The following is a 15,725-nucleotide window of genomic DNA, read 5'->3' on the forward strand; positions in this document are numbered from 1 at the left end:
ATACCACTGCCTAGCAAGCAAATACTTTATCTGATATTTATATCAATGTGATTGACAGGAGTGGAGCTAAACCACGCACACATACACACCCACAGAGACGCACACTGGAAGACACACAATCCACAGCCTGGACAGCAGAATGTGTTTATTAATATTGATGCAAGTGTGTGTGTGTCCTCAGAGTTTATGGTTTATTCATCAAAGGCAGAAACCAAGTGAAACACACACATTCATGCTGGAGGTAGAGAGAAACGCAGCATGACTGCAGTGATCTATTCAGAGTGGGAAACTTTAGAAACTCTTCAGACAGCCTTCACCTCTCTGCTCATCTTCCTCCATTAAAGAACATGTTGACCCCATTTAGACTTGTCGTTCCAAGTGTCTCCAAGTCAGATAAAATCCAAACCTTTATGATCAAAAATATACCTACCTGCTCCTCTAAAGCCAGGATCAGAAGCCACAATATCAGCTCGACAGACGTGGGCTGTCAGGAATAAAAATGAGAGACATGCGGCGTCTCGTGGCATAAAACAACCCAAAGCTTCTAGGTCACTTCACAACTTCCAGACACAGAGGGCAATTTGTGTGTGCCACAAAATTAACACAAAACAGCACTTAACACAGACCACACCATAAAATTACCATAAAACTCTGTGACAAGCACCAAATTATTCATGACTACATGACTACTCTGTGTTGGAACACAAGATGCCCTGAGGACAATTTACAAATGGGCACTTATTGTTTCCCTTAGCACCCAGAGCTAGCAGAGCCAGAAACTCTGAGGGGAACCATTAAGAACAAAGTGATCATTCATAATAAGATGATTATTTATAAGTAGAACTTGACTATCACCAATGTTTGATGCTGTGTCAACACAGGAAAGAGTTTATGAAGGAGTATCAAACAGGGCACTTGAGTTTTACCGAGGAAACAACCAGGAGGCATCCTAGTCAGATACCCAAACCCTACCTTCACTGTTTCTGTCTGATGGTGGAGACCAGTATTCCTACCCTGAACCTTCTTCCAAATAACTGAGCAGTTCACCATTTCTCTAAAGGATGTTCTAAGCAACCTTCTGAGGAAGCTCATTTCGATTGCTTGTATCCTCAATCTATTTTATTCACTACCCACAGCTTGTGGCAGGACTCTAGACTATTCATTTTGTGTTAATATCCAATATACTGTTGACCAAAACACAAAAAGTTTGTGGACGATTGTGGGACCAGTTCACATATCTTATAAATCATGTGACAAACTACTCGAGACTCTAGACTCACTCTACTGTGAGACTACTCTCTGTAGGGTTTTCTTTTTTTGTTCTGGCAACACTTCCAGTCGTGTAAATAACCACCATATATACACACTTATAAGGGATAAACCAGACTCGACACCTTAAAAGATGTGTCATGTGGTAGTTATGTAGCTGACTGAAAGCAAAGTCATATCTATGCTGTCAGATGTGCAAGAAACAAACAATCTCTGTATAGACAGCTGTTAAAGGGCCTTCAACATGCACCTGGAGAAACAACATAAATGTTCCTCTGTTCATTTTACTTTAGATATCTGCAAGTGTAATTACTGGGTAGACACTGCAGTTAAGCTCAGGAGATGATGAAATTTATCTGACTTTTGACAAGATACCAAATAGGTTGATGGAAAAATAGAGATGTCTTGGATCAGAGTTTAATTTTATTTTCATATTAAATCTGGGGTAGGGAACATTTTTTATCAATGGAAAAAGAAAAAAAGACGGATAAAAGAAAATAAAAAAAGTATATTGCAGGAGTGTTTTTCAAATGGCCACTTGATGTTAAAAAGCCCAAATTTACAGTGGAAATAAACATACTTATAGCCTGGTAAAAACAAAAAAGCAAACAACCAAAAAAGAAGTTTTTTGTCTCTAAAGCTACAGCTCACCCTAACAGAAACTGTATAGAGCTCAGGAATATTTTAAGGATTAAAGACAGTTAACTGTTGCTAGCCATCACATCTGCTAATTAAACAAGACCTCAGAACTGTAGTTGCAGCATTGTAGCATATTGACTATGTTTAATGGATTTATCTGAAGAATAATCATTCTAGCTCTTTAAAGAAGTCTAGTCTGGTGAGTGAGTTTGCAATCCTTTTTAAGCTATCTAGCTATGCTTGATAAGTTTGCTAGCAGTAGTGAATAACTTGATAAACTTTTTGTGACACCTCTTCCTTAAAAAAAGTCCACATTTCAATGGACATTATATCAAAGTCAAGTTTTTAAAATGTGAATTCACAAACCAATAGGTGTTGTGTTTACCTTTTCAAGGCTCTTTTAAAGATGCACTTTGAGGAGATTTTGGGACAAATACAGTTTTGAGACCAGATCAAACAAGTCACAAAGTAGTCCGCAAGGTTAGTTATGTGTGGTGATGCAATGAGCTGTGACGAAGACTTTCCCCTGTGAGTGTGGGGTCTGATAACAATGTGTGGACAAAAAGTCAGTGCAGACCTCTCCAAAACCGATATGAAGCACAGTGATGTCCCACGGATGTCTGGTGCAGCAAAGGGTCTAGGGTCTCTTTTTTCTAAATTTCTGGCTGCTGTAGCTTTTTATATTTCAACTTTGCTTCCTCTGTCTGACTAACAAGAAGAAGGAAGGTCGAGCTAGAGGTGACAGAGTTGAAGATGCTAAGATTTTTATTGTGAGTGACCAGAATGGATAGGATTAGAAATAAGTACATCAGGGTGACAACTCAGGTTGAGCCGTTTGGAGACAGGCAAGGCTGAGATAGTTTGGACATGTCCAGAGGAAGGATAGTGCACATATTGGACATAATGTTGAATATAGAGCTGCCAGGCAGGAGGAAAAGACTCATGGATGTAGTGAAGCAGGATTTGCAGAGGATTGGTTTGTCAGAGGATACTGGAATACTGTGAGATTGAGGTGATCTGCTGTGGTGACCTCTAAAGCGAGCAGCCAAAAGAAGAAGAGGAGCTTTTTCTGGTAAATTTGTTTAGTCATACTTATCTGGCTCATCAGGGTAAAGCAGTATATAAATACTTCCTTCAACTGTGGTTTTGTGGACTCATGAATAATTCATCACTGTCCTGTTTAGCATTAAAGCTCATTAAATCAAGCACACAGACACTGCTTCTCCAATCACATCACTGTTTACCCGTCAGCTGACGAGACACCACAGAAACGAGCTGTTAAATCCTGACTGAGATACTGTTTGATTTATTTTCAGTAACATTGCCTCGACCTTAACGTTAGCTCATGCTGTCCTCATCGTCTCTCTCCCTCTGCCTGTCACTTCAGTTCTTTTAAAGGCATTTATCTCCCTGGTTGTTTGATGGTGGAAAAATAAAAAGACCCAAATTTAAAATGTCTCCAAGCACAACACCAGAGGAAGAGAAGAATGTGTTTGACAAAAATAAACCGTGATCTTCAAAATGTCACCTTAATACCTGAAGTTAACAAAATGCCAAAAAAAGTCTGAAAATGTAGATTTGTTTTTTTTTTTGTTATGTAAATGAAAAGCTTCCTCTCCAACTTAAATTTATTGGATACAAAGATAACTGCCTGTCACGCTAATGTGACAGCTGGTTGGATTTCAGTTTATGAGTGGCTGCAGGTAAGTTAGCATGCTAGTTAGTTTTCATCCATCCATTCGTTTCCACCTATCATTGTCAGGGTCGCGGGGGGGCTGGAGCCTACCCTGGACAGGCCCACTTCTGTCGCAGGGCTAACAAAGAGACAGACAACCATTCACACCAATGGGCAATTTAGAGTTACCAATTGCCCTAACCCAACTAACCGCTTGTCATTGGACACAAACACAGGGAGAACATGCAAACTCCACACAGGCTGAACTCAGGACCTTCTTGCTGTGAGGTAACAGTGCTAACCTGTACTTCGGTGGACACCAGCCTTTCCAGGTTGTCACGAGAGACTTTAAAAATACATTTTAAAACTCATTATGTGATCTGAAGTCTATGCAAAACCATCCTCACTTTCTTTCAAGCACATACTGATGCTTAGTCACGACCTTAGTCATCATGTGGGAATACAGTGGGTACCCTTTTAGTGTTTTTTTTTCCAGAGTTACTACTCCTACTACTCCAACACAATTCAATAAAAAGCCCTCCATGTCTAAAATAGATTCCATGAGACCAGACCAGGCCTAAAGTGCTCTGCTGGTGTCATCAACAGCAAAGTAGTGAAATGCATAACTACAGTAACCAAGGGAACAGTGGAAAAACTTGTCTATGTTGGTGTGATTGTTGCTCATCTGCTGGGATGAGCAACAATCATGCCATATTCTTCAGTAACTTCAGTCAATTTTGTTCTTTATTCTGATGCTCAGTTTGAGCAGGTCATCTTGACCTGCAAACATACAATTTTTAAAACTGGAGTAAGGTTATAATCAGAGTTAATTGTTAAATTAAAGTACCTTTTTATAAAAGGTATATGAGGTTCTCAGTGGCAGAAAATAATCTGCGATAAGATGTTATTTTTTTAGCAGAGCCAAAGGAAAATGAGAAGGTGCAATCTGCACAGAAATGAACACTTGTGAGATATATAATGATCTCTGATTTTACAAACTTTTCCCTTCCTATTTTTTTCTGTTTTCATATCAAAGCTGAATGATACAGGGCTGGTTGTCCATAGAAGATGACTGAAGCTCAAATTTTGTATCTCTATATGTAATCATGGGAAAAGAGGGATTTGCATTTGGTCTAAACACACCATGAGGGTGAAGCGATGATGATGAGCTTTTTCCGACAGCTGACTTGTTTAAGTAATAAAAGAAAACAGCAAAATAGCAAAAGTGCCAGATATTGTTCCTTCATACAGTGTCCCATTAAAAGAACTGGAGACTGAAAGTGTTGACAACAATTGTCTGAATTGTACAACAAGAATTTAAAGCTTTAAAGAAGAACTATTGAATCCCAGGAAAACCAGCCAGTTTAACTGCTTCAAAAACCTTCAGCAAAATGATCATTCGCTGGATGAACCCACATCAGTATTTTCTCTCCAGAAAAGTTGTGAGTTCCCAAGTTATTGAAGGACTGGACAACCTGCACACAATTTAGTGCATGTCCAAGAGTTCTCTTCTCATGAAAATAATACTGATAATAAATAATTAAATAAAGCAGTCTGGGCTTGAGTCAACAGCGTGTACACTGCGGGACACTGCTGTGCTTCTAAACACAGCTCCGCTGGATCAAACAGCAGCATCAGCCCCGGCTGCACTCAGCCGTGATGCCGAATCAACTAAAAGCACAGCAGCAGTTTCTTTTTAGTGTTGGTGAATGCCCTGGGACCGCTGAGTGTGTCTGAACGCAGCCCCGCGAGACTCAACAAGAGCAAAAGAAAGATTTCAACTCCACCTACAACAAACAGCTTCAGTTCATCAGCTGATGAGACCTCGAGAGCGATTCTCAGCTCAAGTGAAACACAAAAGACTCCACATGAAAGACAAGAAAAAGAACATAACGTAAGAAAAGCTGAGGAAACTTTTGTTGAGAAACTGAGCAGGTCAGAGTCATTGTAAATGTCAACTACTGTACAAAAACATGACAGACTGAAGAGAGAGAGAAAGACCTGGAAATAAATGATGGGAGAAAACAAGAACAGGTAAAAGTAAAGAAATAAAAAAAGGAAGGAAGCTGATGAAGTATTGATGGAAAAGAAAGTGGGTCGATAAAACAGAAGAGAGTAAACTCCAAAGGTTGTAAAAGATGTGAATAAAACATGATTGGAATCAAATATAAATGAAGTATAAAAGATGTAAAGGTGGTAAAGAATGAGAGAGGAAACAGGAAAAGTGCCTTTTCAGGAAAAAAGATCCAGCAAGATCACTGAAAGACAAACTTAGTGCCTAATGTAGCGTGAAATGAGGGGTTTCAGGAGAATTGTTTCAGCGGTGAATGACTGAATGAAGAACAGATGGAGAGACATGTCAGGAATAGGACTAGCAGTCTAAAGGCCAACTAGTGTCCAGAGACTCCAGCTCCATAATGCCTATTCTTAGAGCTACAAATTAGGTCCATCCAAAGAACGGCATTTGTAGAAGGGCCATATGGACAAACCAGAGTGACTAACTAACTAACATTTTTCAAACTTGTTTAACCAAACTTTTTATGCATAAGTTGGATACACTTACAAAAAAGGACTACAAATATTTCAAAGATTCTGCAGTCATGCACTGCTGGTAGCTACAGTGACAGCACACATCGCTTTTAAGTCTCCTGTTGATTGCTCAACTAGAGCTGATTGAGCCTGGTAACAGAGTGGTGGCTTGTACAGTAAAAACTTGTCAATCATAAGGTAGCCACGTCTGAAAGCATACAGTGAAAAAGAGTTTCACTGAGTGTGGTCCTATGAAAAATCAACTTAGTCTTTGATTCACAAGCTTGTAGAACTTTCTTTAGTAGCATTTACTTGAAGTACAGTGGAACCCCGACTTACGAATACCCCATTTAACGAAAAATTCAAGTTACGAAGGCACTTAACGGCAATATTTCTGCCCGTGTTACAGCAAAATGCCCACGTAATGAAATCCACTGGCTCTGATTGGCTGGGCCCAGAATGCCTACAATGCCCACAATGCCTTCTGAATCATGTGACAACCCCCTTGGCTTTCGTACTTGCGCTTCGCTGTTCCACTTGGACGTATTGTTGTTGCAGTTAGCAATTAGCCTATAGCCTATCGTTCACTCAAAAGGCGCAATGGGTGCTTTGACTTACGAAAATTTTCGACTTACGAAAGACCCTCGGGAAGAAATTAATTTCGTAAGTCGGGGTTCCACTGTACGTGATTTTTGTATGACTTTCTCAGCATCTCACATCAGTCTGAAGGAATATTTGAGGTGTTTGTGCTGACATGCTCTGTTTGGTTTTCTACAAATATGCTGCTGTGCATTATGTACAGACATCTCCAACCCTAACCCACTAATGCTACCAAGGCACGTAGTTTTTAATGGGCATCAAATGAATATTAGACTACAGGCTAACAGAACAGAATGTTTGTCGTGCTAGTTTGTTAGCTTGGCTACACTCGATTATAATTGCCATCTTGTTACTGTAGAGCTTCCATCACTCTTGGGTGCATCAAAGTAAGTTTAATAAAATGACATATAGTTTATTACAATCTCTGAGAAATAACAGACTATTAAAAGATCTGACAGCTTTCAGTTCCCTCACCTGTTGTTTTTTCTGACTTCCTCTCCATACAGGAAGTGCTCCTGGCTGACTGTGATGTAATATGTAGGGAGCTGCTCTGATTGGTTCTTGCTGATGGTGACAACAGGGTAGCCCATTTGTAGAGTCCACCTGTCCATCATCTCCCCGATGTCAATATCTCGGCCCTCTGAGTGCATGGCCTTTAAAGCAGAATCAAACACACACGTAGCGTAAATGATCAATGACTAATAATGACCAATTTACACACATCCAATCAGTGATTAAAATAATCTGTGTGGGAGAAAATTGACCTTGACATAATTAGATATAAGACTGGCAGCTAATTAAAGAGCAGTGTCAGTCTAATTGACAGTGCTAACAGAAGTGACGCTCAATTAATCAAATCATTGCCCCTCCTGTGTCGGACAAACAAGAAAACAAGCTCCACCTCATGTTACCACAGCAACAGGCTCTTCACTAAGTCAGGTGATAATGAGCATCTTCATTAGAAGTGCTTTATTAAAGAATGAACAGCTTCAATCAGTCTGGCAGCTCTGTCCCAACAGAGCCAGTTGAGGAATAGTTACAGGTTTTAATACCTGCTACTGAGCAAGGCACTAACATTAAAGTTAAATGCTCTGCCTTGAAGCCTTTGGGGCAGGGAAGTACACAAGGTTTAAATACCAGATAGACATAAAGTCAGGTGAGGGTTACCTGAGACAGTTTCCTCCACAGGTCGTCTCTGGCAGCATTGCTGTACATGTGACTCAGCAGATAATCCTGAAAACAATAAGACAAAGCTATGTTAAAGCAACACTGGTATGATGTGATGTATCTGTTGTATCATCTTGATGCATGCACATTCATCCAGGTTAGGAAATCCCAGAAAGCTGATTCTGTTCATCTGTAAGAAGACTGAAGAAGTCAGTTGGATGAGTGACGAAACATTTCTCCCACTAAAAACGCAACATTGACATGAACAGAATGAACTTTCTGGGATACATATGTCATATTTCTGGTATAATTATTGGCTGATTTTTTCCCTTCGACACTGTGACCATGCAGTTCACAACAAAGAATTTGGAAGCCTTGATACAACAACTATCTTTTCCCCATCCTCATATTTCATCTGGAAATAGGATGATCACAGTTAGCACTTGTTGGGTCCTCTCTACCAATGAATCAGAAAAATAAAGTGAGTCCTTTATTACCATGTCCCTGAGCACAGTTTTGATTATTTGGTTCTCGGCAGGCACCACAAGATTGCAAGGATTCATTCACAATGTCTAGTACCCTTCACTGTGACATGTATTTGAACCCTGGCCACAGTAAGTGCCATGTATGTACAATGACTTATTAATGTTGCCACTGGAACAAGATATTTCCATTTAGAAATTTAATATGACCATACTTTCTGGATGCAGGGCTGTGCAGGTGAAGTTACTTCACATTTTCTGTTACTGCCATCTCTGCTCTGAAAACAAGGATTGGAGGTGGTTCAGGCTCCAGTATTTTCCCCACATAGATGTTACCTTTGTTAGCTGGCTTGGTATTACAAAAGAAAAAAGAAAAAAAAACAAAAGAAAAAACAAAGAAAAAACAAAAGAAAAAAGTAAGAAAAAACAGTTGGCATATTTTATTTCGTGACTCATTTTGACCTTTTAATTTTTCCCCATCAGGTTAAGAGAAAGATGCCTTCCACAATCAATTAAACAGCAGACCCCTTCTTTGATAGTTCGGTGGCTGCTTCTCTGCGGCTCCTGACATCATTTGGGTTACTCTTTTGTCCACCAGTCAGCTGTCCTCCTCCCCTGTGCTAGACATGAGCTGGTATAGGCAGTCTTTGTAGAGCTCTGGAGATAAGAGTGATAAAAGGATCACTCTATCTTCACTAAAGGCTCTCCAAGACAATGCAGTTGGAGTGAGATCATGGGGTGAGAGTCTCCCTGAAGAGGCAGTTGATTATTGTGCCTCTTCAAGCTTTGTTATATTTTCAAATTAGGACATTTTTATCTGTAATTATTATTTATTAAATATTATAACTCAAACAGAATCCAGTTCTGTGGGAAACACTGAGGATCCGTGGTGTTTCAAGTCTGTCCAATAACAGGAGGCTCCAGGGGCAGAATGAGGATACACCGGGGTGAATTGTGTTTTTAACTAGCCTCTGGAAGGGCTGGAGGGCACGACAGCGATTGGTGCTCCAGTAGGAAGTGGATGGATGGAAGCCAAAACCATTTATAAGAAGATGCCAATGGCAGTACAATGACTACAATCTAAGGAAGCATAATTTTTTAAAGTAGGTTCTATAACACCAGGCTGTTATGTACACCAGGCTCTAATTTACCATTTTTATTAAGCAGAAGTAAAAATGTCAACTTCTGATGCACTTTATTGGATGTCACACTGACCTGGTGATGGGAGTATGGGGACATATTACATCTCAAAACGCTCCCAAGTCTCTCTTACCCACAGTGCACAAGGTTGTTCATTTTGGCCATGCAGTTGTGAAGCTGTAACTGGCTGAATTCAGGGGTATTCTCTCAGGTGGAAATTTAATGATACCTATGTCTGAATGAATTTCTGAAAAGCCTTTTGAGAGGAACATTTACATGTATTTGAAACTGTACATTTGAAAGTCAGTGACATGATGAGCCAGTAGTGCTTGAGTTAGAGAAGAGCCCGTGTCAAGTCCAAAGAGTTTTGGGCTCAATCTCAAACTCCCTGGTTTACATTTTCGAAGCTAATGAACAAGATGAAGACTCCTCAGGGCCATTTTCTCATTCAAAAGAGGCTTAATGGTGTGGTGGCTTTGTTTTCAGCCTGCAGTTCTTTAGTGACATTCGGGTCCGACTTGATCCCAGTCTGTTTTCCAGAGCAAGAAACTCACTCCCACTACAGTGGATTTAGAGTAAATGCTCAGGGAGGGTGGTAGTTGCTTTGGTTCATAGTAAAACAAGGAAAAGGCAGGGAAGCACTACTAGATAACAAAACAGCTATGGAGGCTGAGCGCTAATCTCCTTCTCAGCGATTCCTGTGTCCTTTGTGTGTTTAAGCGTGGATTCCTCCAAGTCAGTCATTTGCTGTGGTGCGTTTTGAGCTCGATAAGGCAAGGGGAAGCTTTTTATTGGAACAAGATGACATATATGATAACGACACTAAGTGCGTTTGGGAGTTTGGCTCTGCCACCTTCACTAGATCTGACATGAAGGCAGGTAAAAAGAGCCCCCACACACACTCCGAGAGCATGACTCCATTAGTTTTAACAGTGTGATGCACCTTGAACCAAATGTTTTTCAGTGATAATAAGCACTGTGTAACAAATACTGTGGGTATGAGTAGTCAAAGGTCATTAGAGGAAATCAGTAGGTGTAGGAGTTTAAGTAAGGCATTTCGATTGTTGCAGGCAGGGTTAGAGCCTAATGAGGCCTTGCTTTCCCTCATCGGAAGATGACTTGCATAAACTTTCAATTTCACCTTCAGTCGAGCTCCTCTGGGCTTCAGAAAGGCTCTAAAACCCAATGATCACTGCAGGCCATTATTTACATCTTCTCCAGTAAGTATTGATAACTGTTAATGAGGTTTCAAGTTTTGTGCCACACTGAAGTCACATCGGGGCAACCATAATCATCACAATCTTTCCACATCAAGTCCAGATGCAGTCTGGGAAACTCTTGATTTTTCTGAAAGCTCTACATATCAGGCTTTGAGATCAGGGATACAGAAAAGGTGAACCAATATTGATGTTTTTGTCCACCAAAGGCCGCTCTTTAATGTAATTAAAGCCAAGCTGATGAGACACTACAGACATGGGCTGTGCACAGTATTTGATCTTCACACAGCTGATTGAGCTGGAGTACACTTAGCCCGAGCTGAAGTCCATAAATCCATATCTCTGTACTCCAGATGTCACTATGTTCCACAACATTTACAAACCTTACAGCACTCTGAAGAATGCTCACAAACGTCCTAAAAATCCTAAATGCTCCCAAAGCATTTCATCCATCACACTAAACACTGCCTAAAAAGACAAATTATAGGAAATAGAGACATATGGCCAGTTGTGGAGATTCATCTCATCTCAAATGATTTCAGAGTATCTAGTTTAAAAATTCCCCAATGTGTTCTAGTTTAACATATTCTCAACCTATTATTTCTCTTTAAAACAGGCACAGAACATTGGTTTTAGTATATGTATCAGTCATTTTTGTCACAGTGGAACAACAAAAAAGAAGCCCGTAGATCACAGTTCTTTGGCCTCCTGTTTTGACAGAGCTTTAGTGTCATTTTGTGCCTCTTTGATTTCCTTTTGTGTCTCTTTGGTGTTTTTTGTCTCCATCTGATTTTCTTCTCATTATGGGATAGATTTGCTTCCATTTTTACATGCCTCTTCACCAAGAAAATATTAAGTATACAGAGCTTGTAATGCTAGGGAGGCCTGATGCCCCTGGGCCTTTGGTACAGTAATCCTTCCATGTATATACAATATTAAAATCTACATGAAACCTAGACAGAAATTTCAGCCTTTTCCGTGACTTTCAGAAGGCTGATTTTCTCACTGTTCTTTCTCAAATGCATCAACTTTAATATGTGTGCAACGTCACAAAGGTTCCTTTCATGAAGCATTAAAAGTTACAGTATTATCCTTGGTAAGAAAAGCATAGACGATCATGAATTATTTTGGTTACGGCTCCCGTCATGCCACAAATCACCAGAATGAGACTCCATCACATGGCATTGCAGTTGTTTGGCATGGTTTGTTATACGCTGTATTTTTCACTAAACACCTGATTAGGTGTTGAAACGCTCTGACAAAGAGGTTACGATCGAGAAAGTCTTTGTTGTTGTCATTAATATGAACCAAACTACTGAAGCAAACATTCTCCCGAAACTTTTTTACTCTGCTGGCGACTGAAACGAATGCTCTTATTATATAGTATGTTGTTATGCTCAGCACAATGCATGTGTGAAGACCTCCATAACACACATACATACACACACACACACAATGTATTTGCCCTGCTGTGCTGCTGGATCAGCAGTATTTTATATAGACTCTGGCTCTCAGTATGTTCCAGGTCACTGACAGTTTCTGTAGGAAAACCAGGACAGTGTCTGTGTGTGTGTGTGTGTGTGTGTGTGTGTGTGTGTGTGTGTGTGTGTGTGTGTGCGTGCGTGCGCAAGGATTCGTACATATTTCTGCAACTCCATTCCAAGTAAAAATTATATTTAACCTCCATCCATGTTACATCAGACGTTGTCATTTTTACTGTAACTGCAAACAGTCTCCTTCCAATTTGGAGGATACAAAGCGTTTCCCTGTGCAATAAACTACCTGACCCTGTTGGTGCGATTGGAGCTTTAGCTGCTCTCGTGTTTCTGTGACACCATCACAGTTTGAACCCTCAAAGAGACACACAGCAGCTACATTTAGCTGAACAACAAACAATGCAACACATAGAGTTAGTTAACATAGCTATTGCTTCATGTCTGTGTGTGACAACTACAGTGTAAAAGTCTATTAAAATTGTGAGTTCTACAAAAAATAACTCCTATGTCCCCAAATAACTTCTTCCTCCCCAGTGTTCTAGACAGTTTTTTAAACCTGTCCCCGAATTAACTTTGAGAGAACTAAAAACAATCAAGGGAATGCAGGGTACTTTTTATAATAAGGATTTACTCATTATTGCCTGCATCTGATTGCAACCACGTGACAGACTGATGACTTATCCAAGGTATACCATGATAGACCATAACAGTAGGAATGCATAATAAGTATTTCTAAAGTCCTACTTCCTGTTCTGCACTATCAGTAAATCTATGCTTTGAGTATTACAATTTCAGCGCCTTTTAAACGTGTATTAAATATCTGCATTTTGTTGCTCTGATTGCATCTAGCTTAAATTCAGGTCACTTAAAACTGATCGCAATATCGACAGGGAAACGTGGCAAATCTTCTTCTCAGAATGCCCCGCAAGCCAAAGGTACTTATTCCCTGTTCATCTATATGCACAGCATGACAGTTAGGATTTAGCTAAACTATGGCTGAACACACACACACACACACACACACACACACACACACACACACTGTTTCTATGAATCCTTCCATGTTGTGTTGGTGATAAATCAATTCAAAGCCCAGTAACCCAGCTGTTCCCTCTGATTTAAAAACCTCTGTATACACAGCTGGACTTGCAAAGCAAAGGGAACTTACATTGAGTCCTTTCTGGAACAGCGGCTGCCCCATCACGTTAGCAAGCATCCGGATCAGTGCCGCCCCCTACGGAGAGCAAAGAAAAACACACTTTCAGACACGGTTAAAAACATCATCATCATCCATCATCATCATTGAAGTTGCTGTGATCACTGGAGGAAAAGTAGATAAGAGTCACCTTTGGTGAACTTTGAAATTAGAGACTGGCTCAGATCCACATGTTAAACTGTTCAGACAGCGCTGATCTTCAAAGGAATAGGGGTGGAAAGCTGCCCTACCAGCTGCTCTCTTCTGTTTTAAAGTATATAACCCCAATTTGTCAAAGTATGTAGACAATGTGTGAATAGCAGTTTTGAATTTTCAGTTTAGTGTTTGTGGTTGTCTAGAAGCAAATGTATGGTTTGAAAAAAGCCAACTTTATTGATCATGTTTAAAAGACAAAACTAAACCAACGGCAGCTGAAGATCTCCCTTTATAAGTTAATCCAAGTCTGCTTGGAAAACAAGAACATATTGAAGTTTCATTGTTAAAATATTATTATTTATATTAATAATACTAATACTAATAATAATAATAATAATAATAATTATTATTATTATTATTATTATCATCATCATCATCATCATCATTAATAATAATAATAATAAAAAAGAACACATTGAAGAGGTATTCAAACATTCACTGGCGATCATGATCACACAGGTACATTTATAGTGCAACAGTCTTACTTCTGTTGAAAGTGGTTTCTTACTTTTTTGTAGGCAATCCAGTCAAAGACGCGGTCAATGTCTGTCGCTTGTTCCACTTCCTGGGAGATTGGATGGGAGGAACTCAGGCCATCCAGCAGCATCACCTCATGAAGGACATCAGTCAAGAAGCGCTGCTTCTCCTGAAAACACAAAAATTGGACTTTTTCAGGTATTATATTTCACTTTGAACATGAGAATGATGATTGTGATAATGCAGTATTTAAGGCTGATTCAGTGAATGGCACCACTGAAAAACCTCTTAAACTTTGACAGCAGAGTGACAGAAAACGAAGAAATGAGAAATGATATTACTAGTAGAGGACTATATTAGTGGTCTGATAGTCAACAAAGACCCAAATCAAACTGCAGGATCCTCTCATTGAAAATGATCAAAACATCTTAACTAGCCTTGAGCAACCATATTCCAGCCTTCACCAGCCAACACGATATAATAGGACTGCATGCACATAGAACACTTTAATGTATTATTAATGTAGCACAGTGTTGTGTGCATATTAAGCCTTATGTCATAAAAATACACGCAAAAGGTCAAAGAAAAGAAAAAGCGGCTATGATAACTAGAAAATTGACTTGGCTGTTATTCGTTTTATTTCAAAGCTGAACCAAGATCCAGAAATCCAGTGAATCTCACTAAAACATGTTTCCTAGTAAAAGGACTGGATGCTTTGCCCTCGCACAGTATGGGAGTCTCTTTGTCTTTTTCGACTTTTATGGTGTCGTTCCAGCTCAGCTTTTGACAGATTCTAGTTAAACATTTATATGTAGAACAAATGTTCAGCTGTAGTTAGACGGTGCTTTCTGGAATCTTTGTTGTTCCTTTCCTGATCTTGTTTCTCTGCTTCTTTCCTCAGGACCTTCACCATATCCAGCTTTTGCAGTTTCTCGCCCATCTTCTCTGCTTACGTCCTCGTGATTATTTTCTAATTGTGTCCACTGTGTATCTTTCGATGTTTTCTGTTCTCTCTTTTGATCTCTCCTCAATCCCATGTCTCATCTTCTCTCCTTTCTTTGCTGTCTTCATTCCCTCCCATTACTCCTCTTCTTGTTTCCTCTCCTCATTGGCTTTTCTGGTTTCGAGGTTTTAATAGACATCTGCAAGCATGTGGAGATTTAATGAGCTCTGTCTAAATTACCCATGGGATCTGGCTAAATCCAGAGAAGTGTGGCACTGTCTAATTCATGGATTACAGTGTTTACTATGGAGATTTGGTTTTAATGAACCTCTTCCTTGTTAAGCAATAGAATTGTTGGCTTATTAAGTTTCAGATGTTAATGAATAGACTAAACGTAACTTTTTTTCCTTTTAAATTAACAGTATCTGGAGGGATCTGGCTAATTCTTGGTCCATGAGGTTAGGTGTAATTCACGGATTAAAGCAGTGGGCATTAAGTAGATGTAGTTTTAATGATCCTGCATCTTGTTAAACAAAAGTTTTAATGAACAAAAGAATCAACATATACGTGGATTTTGCAGCATCTGCTGGGATCAGACTATTTCTCGGTGAGTGACCGTTGATGTTGATTTGTCACATTTTCATCTTGTTAAGCAGTCTTAAGTTTCAATATCTCGACAC

The 15,725-nt window shown here is 39.6% G+C and overlaps 1 protein-coding gene across 2 annotated transcripts in view; it reads right to left on the reverse strand.

Moving 5' to 3' along the window:
- The window catches only part of LOC147310011 (thyrotropin-releasing hormone-degrading ectoenzyme-like), a 287,532-nt gene that overhangs the window by 48,550 nt on the left and 223,257 nt on the right, over positions 1-15,725 (reverse strand). For both annotated transcript variants that reach the window (XM_086270080.1, XM_086270081.1), the window contains exons 7-10: positions 14,134-14,271; positions 13,383-13,448; positions 7,880-7,945; positions 7,187-7,365 (exon numbers count right to left, since the gene is read on the reverse strand). In XM_086270080.1, the coding sequence (XP_086126206.1) occupies positions 7,187-7,365; positions 7,880-7,945; positions 13,383-13,448; positions 14,134-14,271 (449 nt within the window). The remainder of the gene's footprint in view (positions 1-7,186; positions 7,366-7,879; positions 7,946-13,382; positions 13,449-14,133; positions 14,272-15,725) is intronic.

This window comes from Aulonocara sp. 'chitande type north' Nkhata Bay, linkage group LG17 (genome assembly GCF_057382095.1).
Source record: "Aulonocara sp. 'chitande type north' Nkhata Bay isolate Kocher_YH1m ecotype deep benthic linkage group LG17, A_spYH_male_GT1.1, whole genome shotgun sequence".
Classification (NCBI taxonomy): Eukaryota; Metazoa; Chordata; class Actinopteri; order Cichliformes; family Cichlidae; genus Aulonocara; species Aulonocara sp. 'chitande type north' Nkhata Bay.